The sequence below is a fragment of the Myripristis murdjan genome, chromosome 3 (genome assembly GCF_902150065.1).
Source record: "Myripristis murdjan chromosome 3, fMyrMur1.1, whole genome shotgun sequence".
NCBI lineage: Eukaryota > Metazoa > Chordata > Actinopteri > Holocentriformes > Holocentridae > Myripristis > Myripristis murdjan.
Genome location: NC_043982.1, coordinates 9,673,712 through 9,693,781, shown reverse-complemented (window position 1 = coordinate 9,693,781; position 20,070 = coordinate 9,673,712). Strand labels below are relative to the sequence as shown.

The following is a 20,070-nucleotide window of genomic DNA, read 5'->3' as shown; positions in this document are numbered from 1 at the left end:
CCAACCCGCTAGCCTTACACGAGTAAACAAAGTGTCGCAGACGCTCTGTTTCCCTCATCATTCACCCGTTGTGCCAAGACACTAATTAATGCTCAGACATAGAATGGTACACAATTATGGAAAACACTGTAGAAGAAGATACATTTTTAACAAAGGCAGCCGCAGTGAGTATGCAAGATCATCCAAGGGAGCAATGGTTTATGGGAACTAAATTTAGTTGGCAGATGAAGTTAGTTTTGGTGGACCCAGCATCTTTGAGGCTGATGGTGCTCTCTGGCTGGAGCATGCCTGAGTAATAGCAATCTATATACCTCTGTGGAATATCATTAAAGAGTATGTGTTATTAGCAGCTAATCCAGTTTGCCCAGGGCTCCTCAGCACCCTATAAACATCTCTACTGTATCTCAAACATCAGCAGCGGTCTCTTTCTTCAGATCTCGCATTTAAATAAAAAACCTATTATACAGCAAAAAAATAGTGGCATGGGAATCTCAAAGGGAATGGCTTACAGTGCTTCTCTTGCTGGTAGCAAACAAATGTTATTTTAAGAAAGCAGGTTTGGGATAATTTATGTGTAGTTAATTAAATCTCTTGTTGTTTGTGTCCTTTTAAGGTTCTGTAGTGGGCCTGGCTTCACTAATTCTGTGTGTTAAGCAAAAACGTCAAATTTTTTTTTCTTTTCCCAAGCCCTGTAGCGTGTAAAACTCAGGGCCCACCTTGTTTCAAATAAGAGTAGGAGGGCTAAAATGGAGAAAAAGGATAGATGAAAAAATAAATCTGCTGCATCGTCAAATTTGTTGGCAAACTCGCAGGCAATATCTTAACTTTGGTTTAGTGTGATAGAGTGGTCTGTAGGAGTGCTAACAATCACTCTTATAGTGCAGATTTTAATCAGCCATGAAGATTCATTAGTGATTATGAATTAGACATTCTCTTTGATTTGATTCCATAGGATTTGAAATAACATATTGATGAATTTTGTTTCTCCACAGACTTCTCAAATAGAGAGAAGGTCAATGCCAGCCATGGGTTACATCACACACACGGTCAGTGCACCGAGCTTGCATGGCAAAACGGTATGATCCTTTTTATTACATTCAATACAAGTTTTTATATCCATACAAGTTGGCTTAATTCTCAAATGTATCTAGCTTATAGCATTAAAAATGTAATTATTTTTCCATATAAAAGGTAAATGCCACTCATTAAAATAAAATAATAATAAAAAAAAGTTTTCCTGCAGTCTAGGACAGTCCATACGTGAGCCTGAACAAAACCAGAAACCAAATAATTGAAATGTGTGACATTACCAAGATGTGAAATCTGGAGCTGCTTCATAAACAATGAATGGAAGGCTGTTTTGCAGAAATGCCATAGAGTTTGTTTGCATTTTCATGCCATTCAGTTTTTGTTATGTTATCAGCTCTAAACTGGATTATACACACTTATCTCAAGAGAATCCTCTTGGCTAATCTAATAGGATACTTTATCATCTACCCCAAATCCGTCTTCATGGAGCAGCTCTTGATTTGACACTGAGTGGGATTAGGCTCATGAGTACTTTGTATAAAAGGACAGTAATAGTGACTACAGTTTGTTGGCCTCTCTGCCACTTGGATCTCTCACCTACTACTATTGCTCAGCCACTGTTACTGCCAGATGGTTCTGAAGTATTTTCTCTCACCCCTCTGGCTCTGGCCCCTAAACCTGGGCCTGGCTACAGCCAGAGGAGCTGACTCTGCTCCTCATTCAACTGCGGAGGCACCAGGCCAAGATGGCTGGTGTGCATAGCCCCGGCGATGCGTTTGCTCACCTGCAGCACCACCAGCACAACGGCCTTTTAGGCCCCAGCATGCAGGTCAGGGGCCCTTGTATCTCCCCAACCCCCTCCTCAGCACATAGCACACCCCTGCCTGTGCATTGTGGCCCCCCTCTCCCCAGCCAAACCCATACATTCTTTCCCCATCATTCATAAGACTGTGTGGTCTGTTGGTACTGCTTTGTTGTGTTGTTGGTTTAACCTTTTCAGCATGGGCTGCGCTGCACTCCAGACGGTGCAGACTGCACACTGCCTATTGCTCACACACCAGTCTGTTTATTTAATAGCTGGTCTCACCCATCCACTTAGTTCAGCTCTTGAAAAAAAAGCTTTTATAGCCTTGTATTATTCAATTTGTAAACAACATAATATGCCATAATCCAAGCATGTTGTTTGTTGACCGTGCATTATGCCTGCATTTTACACTTTTCTTTATTGTTTCAGACCTGCAAACTCAGTCACATGAAGAAATGTCTCATGAGTACGACACATTTGTCACTACATTTCTGTGTAGATGCATCTCCAGCTGTGACAGATGGATATTAGTGCTCTGAAGCAGCCGTCAGGCCACAGTCTCAGTGTCCCTTAAGAACCTGTCAAACGCAGTGCACTGCTGTCCGACTAGCAGACCAGAGTGAAGCTGCAACGGTGCTCAGTCATGACAACTCCACCCTTTCTAATATAAAACCATGCTCTGGCCATTTTCCATGCATATCTGAACGTTCAGTTTGACCACACGCACAAAGGCCTCTGCTGCTCCATTCTGGTTGAGGTCAGATACAATTTAGGCATGTAGACCGCCTAAACTGTAACTTAAAGGAGCTGAAAAACACCATCACGAAATGACAGTTTGGCTTTATTAACACTACATGCAAATACAGCCGTCGCAAGTCAGCTGCACTTAGGGTCACGTGAAAATAAGGCCATGTCAGCCAAGCCAGAAGAACAAACAAATTTAGTGTCTGAAGAGTCCTCTGGTCACACATTATCCTTTGCAGCTTCATTTCATGTGATTTGTCTCTCTACTGCTCACTTAAAGGCTGATGATACTTACATACAACTGAAGAAGGACCTGGAGTATCTAGATTTGAAGGTGGGCCCCAACAAAGTAAATGTGTCTTTTGTCCTTTTCTTCCTCCTCTCCACCTCTCATCTCTGGACTGCTATCTCGCTGCTGCTCCCAGTGTCTGCCTCCCTCTCTCCATTCCCTGTCTCCTCTCTGTTCTCCCACACCATGTCTGCTGTCTCTTTGGGATGGAAATAGCATTTCTGTAACTTGCTTCTTTTGTCGTTAATTTTCCGTTTCAGGGTTAGCCAGTCATTCTTGCGTTAACACCCTGGTTTTATTATGACTCCAACAAACAGCCCACGCTTTTACTGGTGCACAGTGACAACAATGAGCGGCATCTTCTTTATATTTATGTTTAAAACGTGTCAGCTGTTGGGATGTTTTCAATTGGATGATAATACTCTACTCGCAGGTGCAATGTATGGGGTATGATAAAGGTACATTTACCCTAACATGCATGTTGAAGCAAAGCCTATATTAATGGGAATTGATGGTTTTTACAAGCACATGACTGTGTTTCAAAGCTGCATTTTGAATCATGTGAACTTCAATTCCTGTTAGGGTGTTACAAATAGAACAGTGACACGGGCCTATTAGTGCTGAACCTGAACAGCATCTCTCATTTAGCTATCAGGCATAAATCTTCCATTCACAATAATGTCAAGCATTTAATCACTAATTGATTTGTATGTTTAACACCACAAAACTAGCTTTCTTGTTTTGTTTTATTTGTTTTGCTTTTTTTGTTTGCTTTTTCTTTCCTTTTGGTTTTGTTTTTCTAATTTTTTTTTGGACTGGAGGGAGATTGTTTATCGATGTGTACAGTACATCCTGTAACACCTCTCCATTTCCTGTTTCAAAACAGATCCAAAGTATTGACCCGATGATCGTTTCAGTACACAATGTCCTTGAAAACTCCACTCCAAGTTTTGGGTACAGTTGGAATGTAAGGATGGTGTGCATACAAAGTGAAAAAAAAGACCGACCATTCCACTGCTTTTCAAACGGAATGTAATGCATCCCCTGGCAATGAGGAAATTCTGTCGTCTTTTGCATACAAATATCTTGGTCTGATCACTCATTGGGTGAAACTGAATTTATGAGATGTGATGATGGGAAGTCTGTATGCCCAGGAACTTCCCAGCATGCTGGACTGAATCTGTGTTTGACACCTTACCCTTTGCTGTTGCTTTGCTTTTTAGTGCTACAGAGGTGACCCAAGGGTGCTCTTTTAGAAATACGCTGGCACTCTGATTTTGAGATGGCAAACAATTTGTAACATAAGTAATGCCCAAGTTATACAATATATCATAGCTTTTTTAAAGCTGAAATAATGGAATCAAGAGTCCTTTTGGTGTTAATCCACCTGAAATCTTAAATCAAGAAGCAAACATTCATACCTCATATTTCACACCTCAGGGCAGATCCCAAAAAATACTATTTCACTTTCTAATCAAGTTTGTAAATCAGACTTGAAGAAGTGTGTTCCTCCCTTAACGCTCATGTCCAGGACATGGCAGCCAGGAAAAGAGCAGCTTTGTGGTTTTCAGGCCTTCTACAGCCTTTAAGATGCAGAGGCTTTCTCTGCATAAATGATCAGTGGTTTTGCTCAGCTTCTGCACAAAGTTTTGTCATACCAGTTTATGCATTTCACTCTGTCCTGGATTGTGTGATTGTTTTGGTTTGTTTTGTTTTGCTTTTTTCTCTTGTTTTTATTTTGGCCAGATTCTCGCTGTATGCCGTTTCTTGAAATTTCATCCGATCATTGACATACTCTGAATGGGAGTTTTACAATAAAGGTATTTGGCAATGTCCAATTATCAGTACTGAAGACAGGGTTTTATTTATGCCTATGGGACATTTCAGGTCACCGGACGTGAAAGCCTTAAAGACAGACCATCAAGACCTGTGAAAATTGCAGAGAGTGATGCTGATGTAAGTGAATCATTCCCATCCTCCTCCTCAACTCCTAAAAACAGTCAGATAAGCACCCACTTTATCCATCTTTCTTCTTTTCTTCAAGATCTATCATTTCCTACTTCTTACAAGCTACTACAGAGAGACAGCTGAGTTCTGTGCATGTGTGTGTGTCTGTGTGTGTGTGTGTGTGTGTGTGTGTGTGTTTGTGTGTGTGTGTGTCTTGAGTTGTGGTAAACAGAGGCTGTGGAGGGAAGGGAGTGTATGTACATTGCAACACTGTGGGGACATCCATCCACGCTGCACAGTCAGGGCCTGAGAGTATCGACCACAGCTTTTATTTTCCTCCCTGCAATTTAAAGGGAAAAATACATGTAATGGGATTTTTAGATGTTGAGCTGTTAAATTTTTCAGTTTGATTTGCCTGATCCTGCTTTTCTCATTCTTTGTTTTGTGCTGAATAGAGGTAAAATAACATGGATGTCCTGGCTTTTCATCATTAGCATTGTTCCACTTTAACAATTTATAAGTAAGCGCGCGTGAATTTGTCTGAACAATGAATATTTCATGCAATTAAAAACAACAATATACGGCAGCAAAATAAAAACAGCTTAATTATTAATTGAACAGAATGATAAATAGATCTGAGGAAAGAAAAAAAATACACACTGTGTGAGAAAGACTGTGAACTAGGCAGTCTTATGTTGTTTTCATAAACACATAACCCATTTCTGGGAAAACAAATCTGTCACTCTCAATAAACACGGTTTTCTCCAAAAGTGAATTTGAAAATATGGATTTTTGATTATGATTACTCATAATGGGTATTACCAGCACTTCGCCCCCCAAACTAGACAGTATAAAGCCTTTTGATATCTCACACTGCACTGATGAGAGCAATTCCTCTGGGCTTTTCATATAGATGAGCCTTATTGACATATTTACAGACAGTGAAGACTCCAGTAGACGATCAATTCATGTTGTTTGGCTGTGTTGTTAGACTACAGCTGAACAAAGATGAGTAGGGAAGAGTAGACCTCTGTTGCAGATGTAAACAGATACTGCATCTTACCAGACGCTATGATGGTTCAATCTCTTCTCAGCTGTCTGTTGTGTGTACTCTGCGGTATTAAATAGAGGTAAACACAACATATCGAGTGATGTAGAATATGAAGCACTTTTTCTTTTCTCCCTGGTTTGCTTTTACATTAGCATGCCAATGTTCATTATTATTCCTATTTATTTATTTGCTTCTGTAGGTGAAATTAAGCCGATTGTGTGAGCAAGACAAGATTCTTCAGGAGCTGGAGGCCAGGATACGCACTTTGAAGGAGGACAAGGTCTGTGTCATTATCTCTCTCGCTAATTTTCTAGCGTCTGCGTGCGTTCAGTTAGTTTGCGTGTGTTTGAGCGCTGTGCTTGATAATGCGTCCTGACAATGTGCTCCACGTACCCGTCCAGGACAAGCTGGAGTCGGTGCTGGATGTGTCCCACCAGCAGATGGAGCAGTACCGTGATCAGCCGGCCCATGCTGAGAAGATTGCCTACCAGCAGAGATTACTACAGGAGGATGTGGTGCACATAAGGGCTGACATATCCCAAGTCTCCACAGTGAGACACACCCTATACTCACACGCTCATTACACTCATTACAAATGCAGCGGAAGGGTGCTTTCACACCTGGCTAGTTTGGTGCAGTTGAATCATAATCTGGAGTCCCCCCCCCCCGCCCCCTACCCCTCCTCCCCCCTCTTAGTTCAGTTTTGGCAGGTGAGAGCACCCCAGTCGAACAACGGCTCTCTAGTCTGCCAGGAAGATACCGTCTCAGGCTGCTTCCTAATGAATTCAGGGGTGGTTAGTTAGAGAGAACACAGTTTGAGGAAGTGTGGGAGTTACTGGGCATTTTATTGGTCGAACACAAAATGTTCACTTCCACTTTGGTAGTTTGTGAAACCAGCATTACGTGTCATGTTGACTGTAACTCTCAAGATGAGCGGTAGGGGACAAACCTGGAGCTGCCAAGAAACCCATGAGAAACTCATTTCTCAATTACTCAACATAATGCGCTGTTAAAAATGTTGGGTAGTAAAATGAGAATGAAGGGGTTCCAGAAAACTGCTGAGTGTTGAGAGTAAGGGGAAAAACAACCTCCAGTGTTTATGATGCCTTAACAGAGGGGTGGCACTTATATAGATGAAAATGACAAGTGAATTTCTAGCTGCTGGTTTTCTGACCAAAAACTGAAAAAAATTCAAACTGCATGGGTTTTGTACAAATTCTTAACTACGTCATTTTGGGCTGCCTGAAGATGGATCAGACCCGCTGAACACTGGAAACAACTGGTGAAACTCTTACAGTGGTTCACATGAACTTCTAAGTGAGAAAGTACCCTAATACCCTTATTCACCCTCGACCACACCTCACCACACACATCTGGGCTCTGTAATCTGGACTATAGTTTACAGTATGACTGTTTTTGCAGTCATACTGTAAATCTCAATCACATCGTGGGGTGGAGCCCTCAAAGCGTGACAGTAGCATTGGCTCGCTTGCATGAGTTTTGATGAGCACAGTATCTGAAGCTGCCTCTTGGCTCACTCTCACATCGACGGGCTCCTGTTCTGCAGGAGATGGAGAACGCCTGGAACGAGTACAGCCGGCTGGAGAGAGACGTGGACTGGCTGAAGTCAGCCCTGCAGGCCCAGATGAACCGCAGTGATCTTTCTCAGGTTTGTGGCTCGGTGGCCGCCGTTGTTAACACAACACACTCTACACACACACACACACACACACACACACACACACACACACACACACACACACACACACACACACACACACACACCAGCAGCCCTTGGCTCTCATGGTTGGGTGTGTATGGGAATAAAGCACTAAGCACTTGGAGCAGTATGCAATACAAGCAATAGTGAAGGAGTGCTGTTCAGTGCCCATTGTGCACTGCATGGCATTCAAAGGTGTGTTTAAATGTTAGCTCAGGTCCTTTTGGGCTATTTACAGCCCAATTTTAGACCAAGCAATAAATAAATTATTACATATTTAAGTAATGCATAAAGTGCTGTTAATATCAAGCATATGCACCAAAGAATTTTGTCCAATTATCTCAGAAGAAATAGCCTAAGACAAATGTCTACTAAAGTTTCTCTTTTAAACTCTGCGCAGCCAAGTTTTAGCTTACATATATATAACTATTTAGACATCTTTTACACATTTAATCAACATAAAACGAATCAGTGGGCAGTGATTTGACTCTGCACTCTCCCTCATTAGCAGTGGCTGCAGAGAGAGCATAGCACTTGGTAAGGTCTCGATCGGATGTGTTCCTTGGCGTCTTTCTGAAGAGGAATATGCATCTCGTTCCAAAAAACTGGAAAACAAAAAGACACTTGGGAAAGCAGAAGAGTTGATTGTCCATTTGTGTGTCTGTGAGCAGCAGGAGAAATCCCAGATCAGGAAGGAGCTGTGGAGGATTGAGGATGTTATCGCAGGCCTCAGCTCCAGTAAAGCCAACTACAAAGTCACTATCTCCTCTGTGACCAACCCAGGTGAGACGAGTGCTGTGCCTGCCCATACCAACATGCACTGGAAGTCTGAGAGAGGTAGAGACACACCTGAATGCTGTTCATGCATACAAACTGGATTGTATTTGCTGCCGTATATCAGTGCAATGCAGTATGCTATACTTGTCCGTATTGTTTTGACGTAAAAAGGAGCAGTTCACCCAAAATACACCAAAAAAAAAAAAAAAGACTTCCCACTTGCCCCTAGTGCACTCTACCCCACCAGACAGTTTCTGTGTAATTTGGCAAGGTTTCCAGTCTGCTGTAGTCTTCCCTGTGTCAACCCAATACAGTGGGGCTGGATAGGTATTCATTTGGGGAAAATGTACATGTAAAAAATCTCAACAGCAACAGCTTCATCCAAAAACAATGAGACGGATATCCAACATAATCCTCAGCCCTCAGATGCGAGGAGTTTCATTGAAAACTGTTTCCTGCTGATGAACACCAACAAACTGCACGTATCCGCCTCTACAAGTATGAATTACAGGTGGATAGATACAGTTTGCGTTGGATACAGTTTTTTTTTTTTTTTCACTTCTTCTTTTGGGTGAACTGTTCCTTTAAAGCCCGCACTCATGTAACACACTGCACTGCTAAGGGCCAGAACATTTCCCATGAAAAAGGAGAAAAAGAAAACATTTGGGCAAGTCTTCAGAGTGTGCATGTCTGTTTTACATGTCCGTCTACATAAACTTCCCCAGAGAGGATATTTGTGCCTTCAGTGGCGGCGTCATCAGTGCCTTCTGTGTCTGGGAGCCCGTCTGCTATGGAGATGAGGGTGTCCCAGCAGCAGCACAGCCCCCACCTCAGCCCCACAGGCCACCCCACCACCCCCACCCTCTCCTCCAGCCCCAGCCAACAGCCCCTCGCTCACTCTACAGCCCCCATCGCTGCTGGGCCTGCATGGGTGGGTAGCCTGTGTGACCTTGGGTCTATGAACACAGGTGGAATTAAATAGTGTTTTTTAGTGCTGTTTTTTAAAAATAGGTTGATATGCACTTGTTGTAAATAGTCGTATACAAACTTAGTTGGCACAGCATTATTCTGTATACACCAATTAGCTGTTGTGTGCGCAGGAGGAGGATGCCCCTCCCAGACCGCCCCTACCTCAGCTCTACAGTCCCGATGAGCACCCCCCCGCTGTGCCCCCCCTGCCCAGGGAGACAACTGTCATCAGACACACCTCTGTGCGCGGCCTCAAGAGACAGTCTGACGAACGCAAAAGGGACAGAGAAATAGGCCACTTCACTAACGGAGACAACAAGGTGCATGTCTGTCTAAACAGACCAAATGTTAGTGTGTTACGTGTATAAAATCTAACCTGTGTGTGCATCCCAGGTGGAACTCAGGCCCTTCTTGAGTGAGCCGGAGCTTCTGGGAGCTGGAGACGGCGTCAGCTACTTTGGCATGGTGGCGTCAGGACACGATGGCGGTTACCAGACCTTACCGAGCAGAGGTAAGAGGATGACGGCTCCAGGGGAAGACATTTACTCTCAGCATGAGGACGTTCATGTTGCACTCGCTCAGATTGTTTTGGCTGTGGCGCCTAGTTGGGATGGGTGTTTTTATGCTTTTTGGCCTTCCCTTAGGTCCAGCTGGCTCCTCGCTCAGGCTAAATCAGTCTTCACACATCCCCTCATATGTGACCCTCCGAAGAGCAGTCTCTGCTGCCGGTATGAAGGTGAGTCTCACCTGTGTCACAATGTGAAATCTGAAAAAATCAAACAGCAAAGAGAGTGCTCAAGTCAATGTAAAAACAACAAAAAGATAGATAGATAGATAGATAGATAGATAGATAGATAGATAGATAGATAGATAGATTTTTTGGCATACATTTTTATTTGAAGTTTTTGCCAGATTTCTTGCATTTGACAGCCTCTTTAACAGGATAATTGTGTTCTGGGGAAACAAAGAAAATCACTTTTTGTATACTGGACACTGTGTTTCTACTCAGCGCGGTGCAACCCAGTTCTGTCTGTATGTAGCAGCAGAGGTTAAGAGATATCTCAGTGTTCATGCCTCATTTATCTCAGCTATACTTTCACTTTTTCTTTCCAGTTCATTTTTTCTTTTTCTTCCTCGCCTTCTCCTGCGCCTTTTACCGTGGTTATCAGCTCCCTCTCTTTCTCTCTCTGGTGGGCGTGGTTCTCCCTCCTAATGTATGCCTTCGTCTTCTCCTTCCTCCCACTCCTCTCAGGAGAGACCAAAGAGTGCCTTGGAGCGTCTGTACTCTGGGGATGCGGCGCAGCAGCAGATGAGGGGAAAGATGAGTGCCGACGAGCAGCTGGAAAGGATGAAGAGGCACCAGAAGGCCCTCGTCCGCCAGCGCAAACGCACCCTGAGTCACGGAGACCGCCATGGCTCTTCATCGTCACGCACCTCCTCCTCATCCTCACGCCCACTCTCAGCAGACCTGGGCTCAGTATGTTACCAGAGCAGCATCACATGTCACACCCGAATGCATGACAACAAGCAAACCATTTAGGACGATCTAGCAGCGCCTAGCCACACTAATTGTACTAGGCCTTTTCAGCCTGTTCTTGACAGCTGATTTCATAGCAACACACTCAACTGGAAACGAGAGACATCATGTAGTTTGGTACAAATGGCTCCTCCTCATACCCGTTGTGATGCATGCTGTTTTCAGACTTTGAATAAGGACAGCGAAAAGGTTTTTCCTGCTGATAACGTAGTTCTGCTTCACACTATTGTATCGCAATTTGATAAAGTGTTATAAAAACCTGTTTATGTTACTGACAATACTTATATCGTTATCAAAAAGTGTTCATAATGAAGTGAAACCAGTTAAATTTAGAGTGAATAGAGATGTTGATTCTTGTTCACATATCTAACTCAGTAATCAGTAACCTCGCTGACACAGGGCTTTTACGCCTCATGACTCATTCATCAGATAGTGGGATTATTTTTTTACATGTCTGCTTTTTTACATTTATAGACCCGACTATTACTTCACCCACATCCTCTCACCTCTCCTCGCTGATCTTTCCATTTCTCTGCTATTTTGTCTTTCACTCTGACAGTATGTTATTAGCCTACCATGCTGTTTTCTTCCCTAAGTGTTAAAGAAAAATTGTTCTTCACAGTCCACCCATCTACTAGTGAGATACTAATCCCCTCTGTTCTCCAATGAAATGCTGTTGCTGTCTCTAACCAGTCCTCATTTATGCCTGCATGCGTATGAGTGTGTTTGTGTGTTAATGGCCACATGTCATGCTGTATTACTTGTTTTTCTACTGACAAAAACATTCACATACCCTGAGCAATACATATCTAAATATCATCATAACATTTTTTTTGCAGGAATTTGTTTTAAATTCCATGAGGGTAAAAAAAATGTCTGGGTGCTTGTAGATTTGGGCATATTGTAGACCCAAATAAACACTTTGTAGTCTTTGTAAACTGCAGCGTTGCCTTATATTTATATAGCACTAATGTGTGTAACATCTGGTTTATATGAGATCACAGGTAAAATGTTTGCTTGGTATTGTTATCCTCTAGTGGCTCGATAGTTATAAGAACATCTCCTTTTTCATATGTGGATGTTTGCAAATAACAAATAAACATTTTTCTAATAAACATATTGCCATGTTTTTTATTCATTACATCTGTGTTCTGAAAACATATAGTGGTGTATCTGTAGTGTTATTGTGTTAATGTTTTTTTTTTTTTTTTTTCTTGTTATTAAATAATCACAGTTATATGGTGGCTCAAGCATTTTGTTCTGTGATCAGTGTGAGTGTTTCTGTGGCATTTTTCTGTCCCCCTCTATCTCTGTGATAGGGGGTTTTCAGCATGCTGTGATTTCAGAGCTTTTAATTTGATATACACATGCATACTCTTCTATGCATGCTCTTTGTTTCTTTTCCTCCCTCCCTCACTCTTTCATGGAAACACACACACAAATGAAAAGCAATGAAAAACAGTATGAAAAGCAACAGCTACTGGGTTTTTCTAACTGTTTAATACATGGAGTTATGTGCGCAGGCAAGTGAAGGAAAACAATTTAACATGTACTCGATAAAGGTAGATTACAGGCATCACCTTGTCTTTTGTTTCACCGTTGTTGTTTTTTCCTGTTTGCGTTGTCCAGTGGAGGAGGGAGCAGGAGTTTGACCTGCAGCTGCTGGAGCGGGCTGTTCAGGGGGAGGAGGCGCGGGGAGTTCGGAGTGTCCAGGGCGAGGAAGGACCCGCCGAGCACAGGGAGAGACCCCGCTCTCAATCCGACGAATGGCTGACCTTCCGCTCCGTGGCCACAACCCCTCCCGCCCAAGAGGCTGACCTGGAACCACTAGACTACAACCTGGACCTGAACAAAGAGGTGCAGTAAATTATCTTAGTCCCAACAAAGAGATGCAGCTACACAGGAAATGATAGTGGCCTCATCGCAAAGGCCAACAGCTACTGCACTTTGCATTTTTGGATTCATTTTTAAATGTAGATGGCATGATGTCATGTTTTATTTCTAGCGCTGGTACGACAGAGTCAATAAACAACAGAGTACAAAATCAGTCGTGTATCACATCAAAGAGAATCAAACTGTAAGGATTTCTTGACTCACCAGGGATAAGTACAGGGACAGAAGCACAACTTTTGTTTTGCTTGAAATGAACTGCTGGTACTTTAACCTCCTGCAGAACAGTGCATCTCCCCGTAACTGATATCCAATATATAGCATCAAAGAGGTAAGGCGCCATTTCTTGAAAGAGTATAACTTCTGCTTTTTGCTAGACTTTAAAACCGCTTGCTCCTCTGTAGCTACAGCTGTCGCTCTCTCCACCTACTGTGCATGTAAAACCCACAGCTGAAATGCGTAGACATTTAGGCAAGTCCTCTGGGTGTCATGAAAAGGCATTCTGGGAAATGCAGCAAATCACTGAGTTAGACATAAGACGAGGCAGTTTGAGGGAAAGTGGGTAAAAGCAAAAAAAAAAAAAAAGGTAAATTACAACACTGCATCAAAAAATAACTCTTTGAATGCACTGATTATCATAAATTGATGATAGTGAAATTGAGTATTTGTGGGTGGACTTTCCCTTTAAAGTACATACATGGTATCAAATCCTGTCGGGACTAGCTAAATTTATGAATGCCTGTGAACCATTTTAGTTATAACGACATAGTGCTGCATTTGTATTTGTAGCATTTAGTATGCATTGTAGTATGTAATATAAATACCAAAGACAGTGGCATCTCTCACTTTTTTATCAAAGCAAGACCATAAGAAGTGCCAAACATAAACCTGGTATATAAAGAGTAATTATTAAAAGTGTTCAACATTTCAGTTTTATGTTATACTGCAATATAATCTTTGAGGGTAATTCAGGGGAGCTCTTACTTGCTGACAATAACCTAGCCTCTTTTAAATATTTGGAGGAATGTTGAGGTTCCTAATGAAGTATGGACAGTTTTTGTGTGTTGCCCACAAGAAGAAGAAGAAGAAGGAGAAGACAAGAGTCTGAACTTCTTGCTTCCTCCCGCCACATTATTCCAACCATGAATTAGCTCAGAAAGCAGCGTTGAAAACATGGATCATCTTGCCCTTTAATTCTGCATACGGATGATGTGGTTTTCACCAGATTCAGCCTCTGAGATGAGTTTAATTCTTCTCCAGTACAGAGTGTGCAGTAAGCCCTATGCAGCACTTTATTTATTTATTTTTTTTATTTTTTTTTTTTTGCTTGCATTGGGCCAGGCTCCCCTTTGAGAACATTGACCCTGGTGTGATACTGTACTATGTAGTGAGACTGTCATATTTACTCACCAAGCAAAGGTCATCCTTGCTAATAGAATACTCATAGAATAACATCAACATAAAACACTGGACATCCCAGTGAGGTTACGAAGAGTTTTATCGTAATGTTGGTTTTGTAATTGCGCTGAGACAGTTGTGCGGAGAGGGTGGAAACATTTATATCCAAAAGAGATAGGTGATGTGCAGCATGAAGAAGAAGCATACCACAGGAATGTATTACTGATCAGGCCCAGATGCTAGTGAGAGAACATGACAGAAGACGCTACCATCTGTAGATAATGTTCCTCAGAGATGCTCAAAAAGCTGGACTATAAGGCATCGAGTTTTAGCTACACTTCATGGTTCAGTTAATTACTATTCACTGCTTAAAAGGTGTATCAAATGGTTTATCAGTGAAGAATGATGATTGTTTTTTGTTTATTGTTTTTTTTTTTTTTGGTATATCATTTTGTTGTATGGAGATATCAGTGCATACATTCTAGGAAACACATTTCTATAGTTTGGAACAGATCTCCTCATGCACAATAATTGAAATGGTATTAATGAAGTTTAATCAAGGCATTATGAATGTGCTATGAACCTTAGTGTATGTAAAGTGTTTCTTTGACTCCATTGTCATTGTTTACCAAGTTTAACAATTTATTGTTTGCAGTATCTCTATATTAATTACCTGTGCAAGTTTTAGGATGACACATAATAAAATATCTGTTAAGGTATCTTAGGTGTCATATGAACAAATAAAAAACAAATCTTATTTTCTTTTTTGTATAGCTGTCCAAGCCTCAGAAGGTTTTAATCCCTGAGCGCTACGTGGACTCAGAGCCAGAAGAGCCCCTCAGTCCTCAGGAGCTGGAGGAGCGCCATCGCAAGGTGGAGCGCATCAAGACCATCCTGGCCAAGTCCAGGTAAAAAAAAAAAAAAAAAAAAAAGACATGAATTTGCATAAGAGTCTGATGAATGATTTAACCCTCGTGGCAGGGTAGTCGTAACACAGATGACCAGTTCAACCAATGTGAAAGGGATGTGATACAGTAAAGCACAAGGTACTCATTGCCAAATTCTCCAAATTTAACTTTACCCACAATGCCCTGAAGTGGACAGAATCATATCTTAATAATAGAACTCAGTGTATGAAGGTTCACAACCACCAATCAGATGCTCTTAAGACTCACACTGGTGTTCCACAAGGTTCTTCACAAGGCCCACTTTTGTTTAGCCTCTATATAAACGACTTGCCCTCTGTGTGCTCTGATGTGAAGATTCTGTAATACGCTGATGACACATTGATTTATGCTCATGGCAGCACAAAACAACAGGCTGCAGCAAAACTCACTAATGCTCTGGGCCACATCACAGCTTGGCTAAATCAATCATGCCTTCAACTTAATATAACTAAGACTGTCAGTATGTTTTTTCTCAAAAAAAGCCATGTACCACTTCAGAAACAGTCATAAGGCTATCAGGTGAAAAATTACAAGTTGTTTCTGAGTTTATATATTTGGGCATCCTCACTGATTCTCAGCTATCGTTCAAATATCATGTAAAAAATGTCATCTTATCTAACTTATGATTTATCAGAAATTCATTGACCTCTGATGCAGCTGAGTTAGACATTAATGCAATGATAATGTCACACCTCACAAACTGCTAGACAAGTTTTGCACAAGCTAATAAATGAACACTTAAGCCACTTGAATCTTTGTACAAACAAACACTTAAAGTTTTACACCAGAAGCCTACAACCACTGCCCCATTTTAAGAAAACTTAAAATTTGAGTTGGAATAATATGATCAAGTATGCAAACCTCTGTCTTGTATTTAAAATCTTGCATTCATTTCAAACATTTATCACACAAAGGTCAAACACTAACTGGGCTAACAGAGGTTTAACTAAAAGAGACTGTGTTGTACCTATCAGAAAAAGTGCCTTTTCCAACTCTCCCTTTTCAGTTAAGGCACCGCAGGAATGGAATTCAGTACCAACACATATTACAGAACTTAGTACCAACTTAGTACTTGCAGCTGAAAGTATGGCTTTTGAATAATCAACTGTATGTACATTAGTGCTACAAGTGCTGCTCCTGCCGGCATCTAACAACTGTCTTGTCGTACTTGCTTGTCTCTAGTATGTGCCTCTGTCTCATTCAGTGCACAATCTGTCCATTCTATATACAGTATATGGTGTGCTACTGTCTGTGCTCTAGTGTCATATATGTGCTTTTATGTGCTTATATGTGCTGTTTTGATATAGTCTGTTATTGTGTGCGTACTGCCGTAGTACCTTGTGTATGCTATACTTACATGTAAATTGTTTTGTCTGCTCATCAGTAATGCCTCACATTACTGTAATGCAGATTTTTAAAAGCAGGAAAAGACAACAATCATGACATTCCATGATACTAAAATATCAAAAAACCCAGACAATATCAAGTCTTACATTATGATATCGATATATTGTCTTATATTGCCCTAAAGGTTATAAATATGGTGATTGTCATTGCACACTGTAAATCATCCCTGAATGAATAAGGAGCACAACACCAAGTACATCGTACTTACCTTTACACTTACCTGCAATAAGATAAGATATGCCTTTATTTATCCCACAATGGGGAAATTCCCCATTTAAATAAGAAAAAATCATTAATTCATCTTTAGAATATCTTAAAAAAGCATCAAATTAAACTCACTGATACCTGTAGACACCCTGCCTTTGTGTTTTGTGTGTGCATGTGACAGCATGCAAAACCTGGCACCAACTGTGTCTCCGGACAAGACGGAGACGGGGCTGGTGGGACTGGACTCTGCTCTGCAGGAGCAGGAGAGGATCATCACCATGTCCTATGCTCTGGCTTCAGAGGCATCCATCAAGAGCAAACAGGTCGCAGGTGGGTCAGTCCTGTCCTTCAGTATAATTGTGTGTACTTTTGATTTAATACTTAGGTCTCAGATTTTTGCTTTATCAATAGGTTTAAATGCAAGTATGACAATCATTATTCTGCAGAAAGCCTTTCAGAGATAATTGCAGTACCTGGAAAAAACACAGAAGAACTGACAGGATCAGTAAAATTCTCTGGGCACCCAGCTGGCATCATCTGTTTGAGGAAACAATATAGAGAGGAGAGCGGGCTTTCACGAATGCTAGGAAGCTGGTACAGAGAGGAGCAGGGGAAAGGTGCAGAGTCAAGCAATAAGGCTGTTCTTTCCCTAATAACTGAACATTATTCCTTATTAGGGAAAATCTTAGGAGCTTAGATAGTCTCTAATTGCAATCCGTGTAGAATCTTTCAGACAGGGGAGGAATCTCTTGATGAGGCCATTTTGTGTGCTGATCAATGACCCAGTCAAACTATGCTCAGGTTCTCCCTCTGCATCCCATAGCTGCTTCTTTGAACGTAGCTCTGAACCTGCATAAAAGACACTCCGCTCACTTTTCATCTCGCTCGAGCTCTACAGCAGGCAGGCAAGTTCATTTTCACAGTAGCAGCCGAAGATCGTCAGATGAGCCTGTCTGTCTTTCTCTCTCTTTCACACAGACACACACACACACACACACACAGATCTGTCACACACAGTAACACTCAAGCTGTCAGCATGTGAGGGAGCTTAATATGCACAGTGAAGCAAAGTCAACAATTATAACATTATTTCTAGCATAGAGAAATGTCAGAGAATATAACTTGTGGCATCTTGTCAGTAGAGTCTGAATCAATGACTTTTCTCTCCCTTTGGTGTAAAAGTAAGGTAGGCTGATGCACTTTCAAATCCTTGAATTAAAAGAGGAATTTTCTCCATGGTATTATGCATGCGAAACTTCAATAATGCCAACATAAAAGCAGAAATGGATAGGGTTTCCATTACATATATAAAAAAAATCTAAAATTTTTAAACCTTTTTTTTTTTATTATTATTTAATGTTCTTCTCAGCACTTATTTCTTAATTGGGTAAATTTGTTGTCTGAAATAAAATTAAAATAAATCTTTCTTTGGAAAATCTCTTGTCCAAAGCATAATTGTGCCACTTGAAGTCGTTTTCTTGCTGATAAGACGCTTGATAAAAAGATGATAATGATAAAAAAAAAAAGAAAGCACACATCACACTGCCGCGCACAGATCAAAATAAGAATCAAAGGGTCGATGCAAGAGATAATTACTGTCAAGATGACTTGCTCTTATATATGTACTGTATATATATATATATATATATATATTTTTTTTTTTTTTTTTTTATGGCATGTGCTGTTTAACCATATTTTACATTTTCAAGAACTCGAATACTCAGTGATTTAAATGCATGTGGTAAAGAGCAAGTCATACAGACAGTAATTATATACTGTATACGTACACATACACACTGCACACTGTAGACTCATAGCTGAACCCACTGAAGCCATATTTGACTGCCTTGTGACGTTGCACTAATCTAATGAGATAAAGTATCATTAATAGAGGTGGTAAAAACATCAGACATTAGAAAGGTGCAGTAGTGGGATTATGATTTCACTCAAAACAATCAAAGAGACAGAGGAACTCTTTATGAATTAAAGATGCCTCAAACAGACTGGCACTACTTCTATTTAACACTGAAAACGGCCATATGACTCTGTCTGCGGTCTTTTTTTTAATGTTTAGTAGAACTATGCTTGTCTATTAAAGTCATATTTAATTTATAGAAAGAGTGCCTTCCTCTTTCTGTTGTCCACCAGCCGATGAAATCGAAGGGCGGGGACTATGAATCTGCGTGTCCCTTCATCCAGAATCACACAGTGACGTAGCTTCCAAATGGATGCTCGGATTTCCACCGGATTTGATGGGAAGTTTGGTCATGAGCCAGGAAATAAGTAGCTAAGTTTTCACACCCCTTGGAGAAAAGTGGTGTGGCAGTGGGTGTAAGATAGAAAGAAAAGGCTCATGACTTCTAAATTCACACTTTATCACAAAACTTGGAGCATGTCATGGGCCCCTGGGCTACACTTTTCTACATACAGGTCCTCAAAACAAACCAATATAATCACACACACACTTATGCAGACTGTAACAGCCTAAATGCTGATTCAGGGCCTGAGGTGTGGCTGCTCACCGGGGTTGAGAATACAAGCCACACGCTCATCATTGCCAAGTTTCAGTGGAATATGCTTTTTGAGAAATACCTCCTCTGCTGTTTGCAGCGTCGCTCTGATGCCGCTACATCTGCTTCATGTTGTAGCAGGTAGCTGTTGGCTCTGGGTGCTACCTGCAGGCTTAAAATACCCACTGAGCTTCAGGATCTTTTTCAATTTCTCCTCACCATCCTCTTTCTGTTAATGAAATTTTCACTTTTACACTCTACTCGCACTTTGGCATCGCTGACATTTTCCTTCCACAGGAGCTCCAAACGGGATTGACAGCGTAGGCCTATGATCCCCGCCCTTCAGCAAATAGAAGCCCCTCTCAAAAAAACAAACAAAAAAAAAAACAATCCAAGAAATGTCTTTGACATGTGTTTGAGCAAACCCACACAGTTCATTTTTTTTCTTTTCTGCAAATACACAAACAAGGATGATTTCTTAAACTTTTTTGTAGAGAGGACCCCCAAAATTCAAAACTGATTTCACATTCTCATGGGTGTAAACACATTTTTTGTGAATGACAATTTGCCGACAAGTTGGTTGACACATGGCCACGCCCACCTGTGGCTGTACTCTTTATTACAGATTGTGGACCAGAGGTATTAGCTCTGCTGACTTTATTTTACTGCTGTTGATCAAAGTTGGAGCGGGTGCACTATTAGTGGGGACAGCATGTTTTTGGGTTTGAGTTTGTGTTTTCTGTATGCCAAAATATTAAATACATGTCATTTAATTCAATGCATTTTGTTCTTTGGACATTTTTAAACTTCTACATTAGTTGAGAGTGTCTTTGATTACTGATT

At 41.2% G+C, this 20,070-nt stretch overlaps 1 protein-coding gene across 4 annotated transcripts in view; it reads left to right on the top strand.

Moving 5' to 3' along the window:
• plekha7b (pleckstrin homology domain containing, family A member 7b) overlaps positions 1–20,070 on the top strand; it is a 97,690-nt gene that overhangs the window by 73,742 nt on the left and 3,878 nt on the right. For 2 of the 4 annotated variants that reach the window (XM_030048400.1, XM_030048398.1), the window contains exons 12-27: positions 993–1,076; positions 1,724–1,858; positions 2,859–2,912; positions 4,755–4,823; positions 6,065–6,145; positions 6,267–6,416; positions 7,433–7,534; positions 8,257–8,422; positions 9,088–9,293; positions 9,463–9,651; positions 9,725–9,842; positions 9,976–10,067; positions 10,584–10,808; positions 12,498–12,725; positions 14,931–15,064; positions 16,899–17,047. In XM_030048400.1, coding sequence (XP_029904260.1) covers positions 993–1,076; positions 1,724–1,858; positions 2,859–2,912; positions 4,755–4,823; positions 6,065–6,145; positions 6,267–6,416; positions 7,433–7,534; positions 8,257–8,422; positions 9,088–9,293; positions 9,463–9,651; positions 9,725–9,842; positions 9,976–10,067; positions 10,584–10,808; positions 12,498–12,725; positions 14,931–15,064; positions 16,899–17,047 — 2,182 coding nt within the window. The remainder of the gene's footprint in view (positions 1–992; positions 1,077–1,723; positions 1,859–2,858; positions 2,913–4,754; positions 4,824–6,064; positions 6,146–6,266; positions 6,417–7,432; positions 7,535–8,256; positions 8,423–9,087; positions 9,294–9,462; positions 9,652–9,724; positions 9,843–9,975; positions 10,068–10,583; positions 10,809–12,497; positions 12,726–14,930; positions 15,065–16,898; positions 17,048–20,070) is intronic. The other 2 variants (XM_030048399.1, XM_030048401.1) reach the window with 2 other exon arrangements.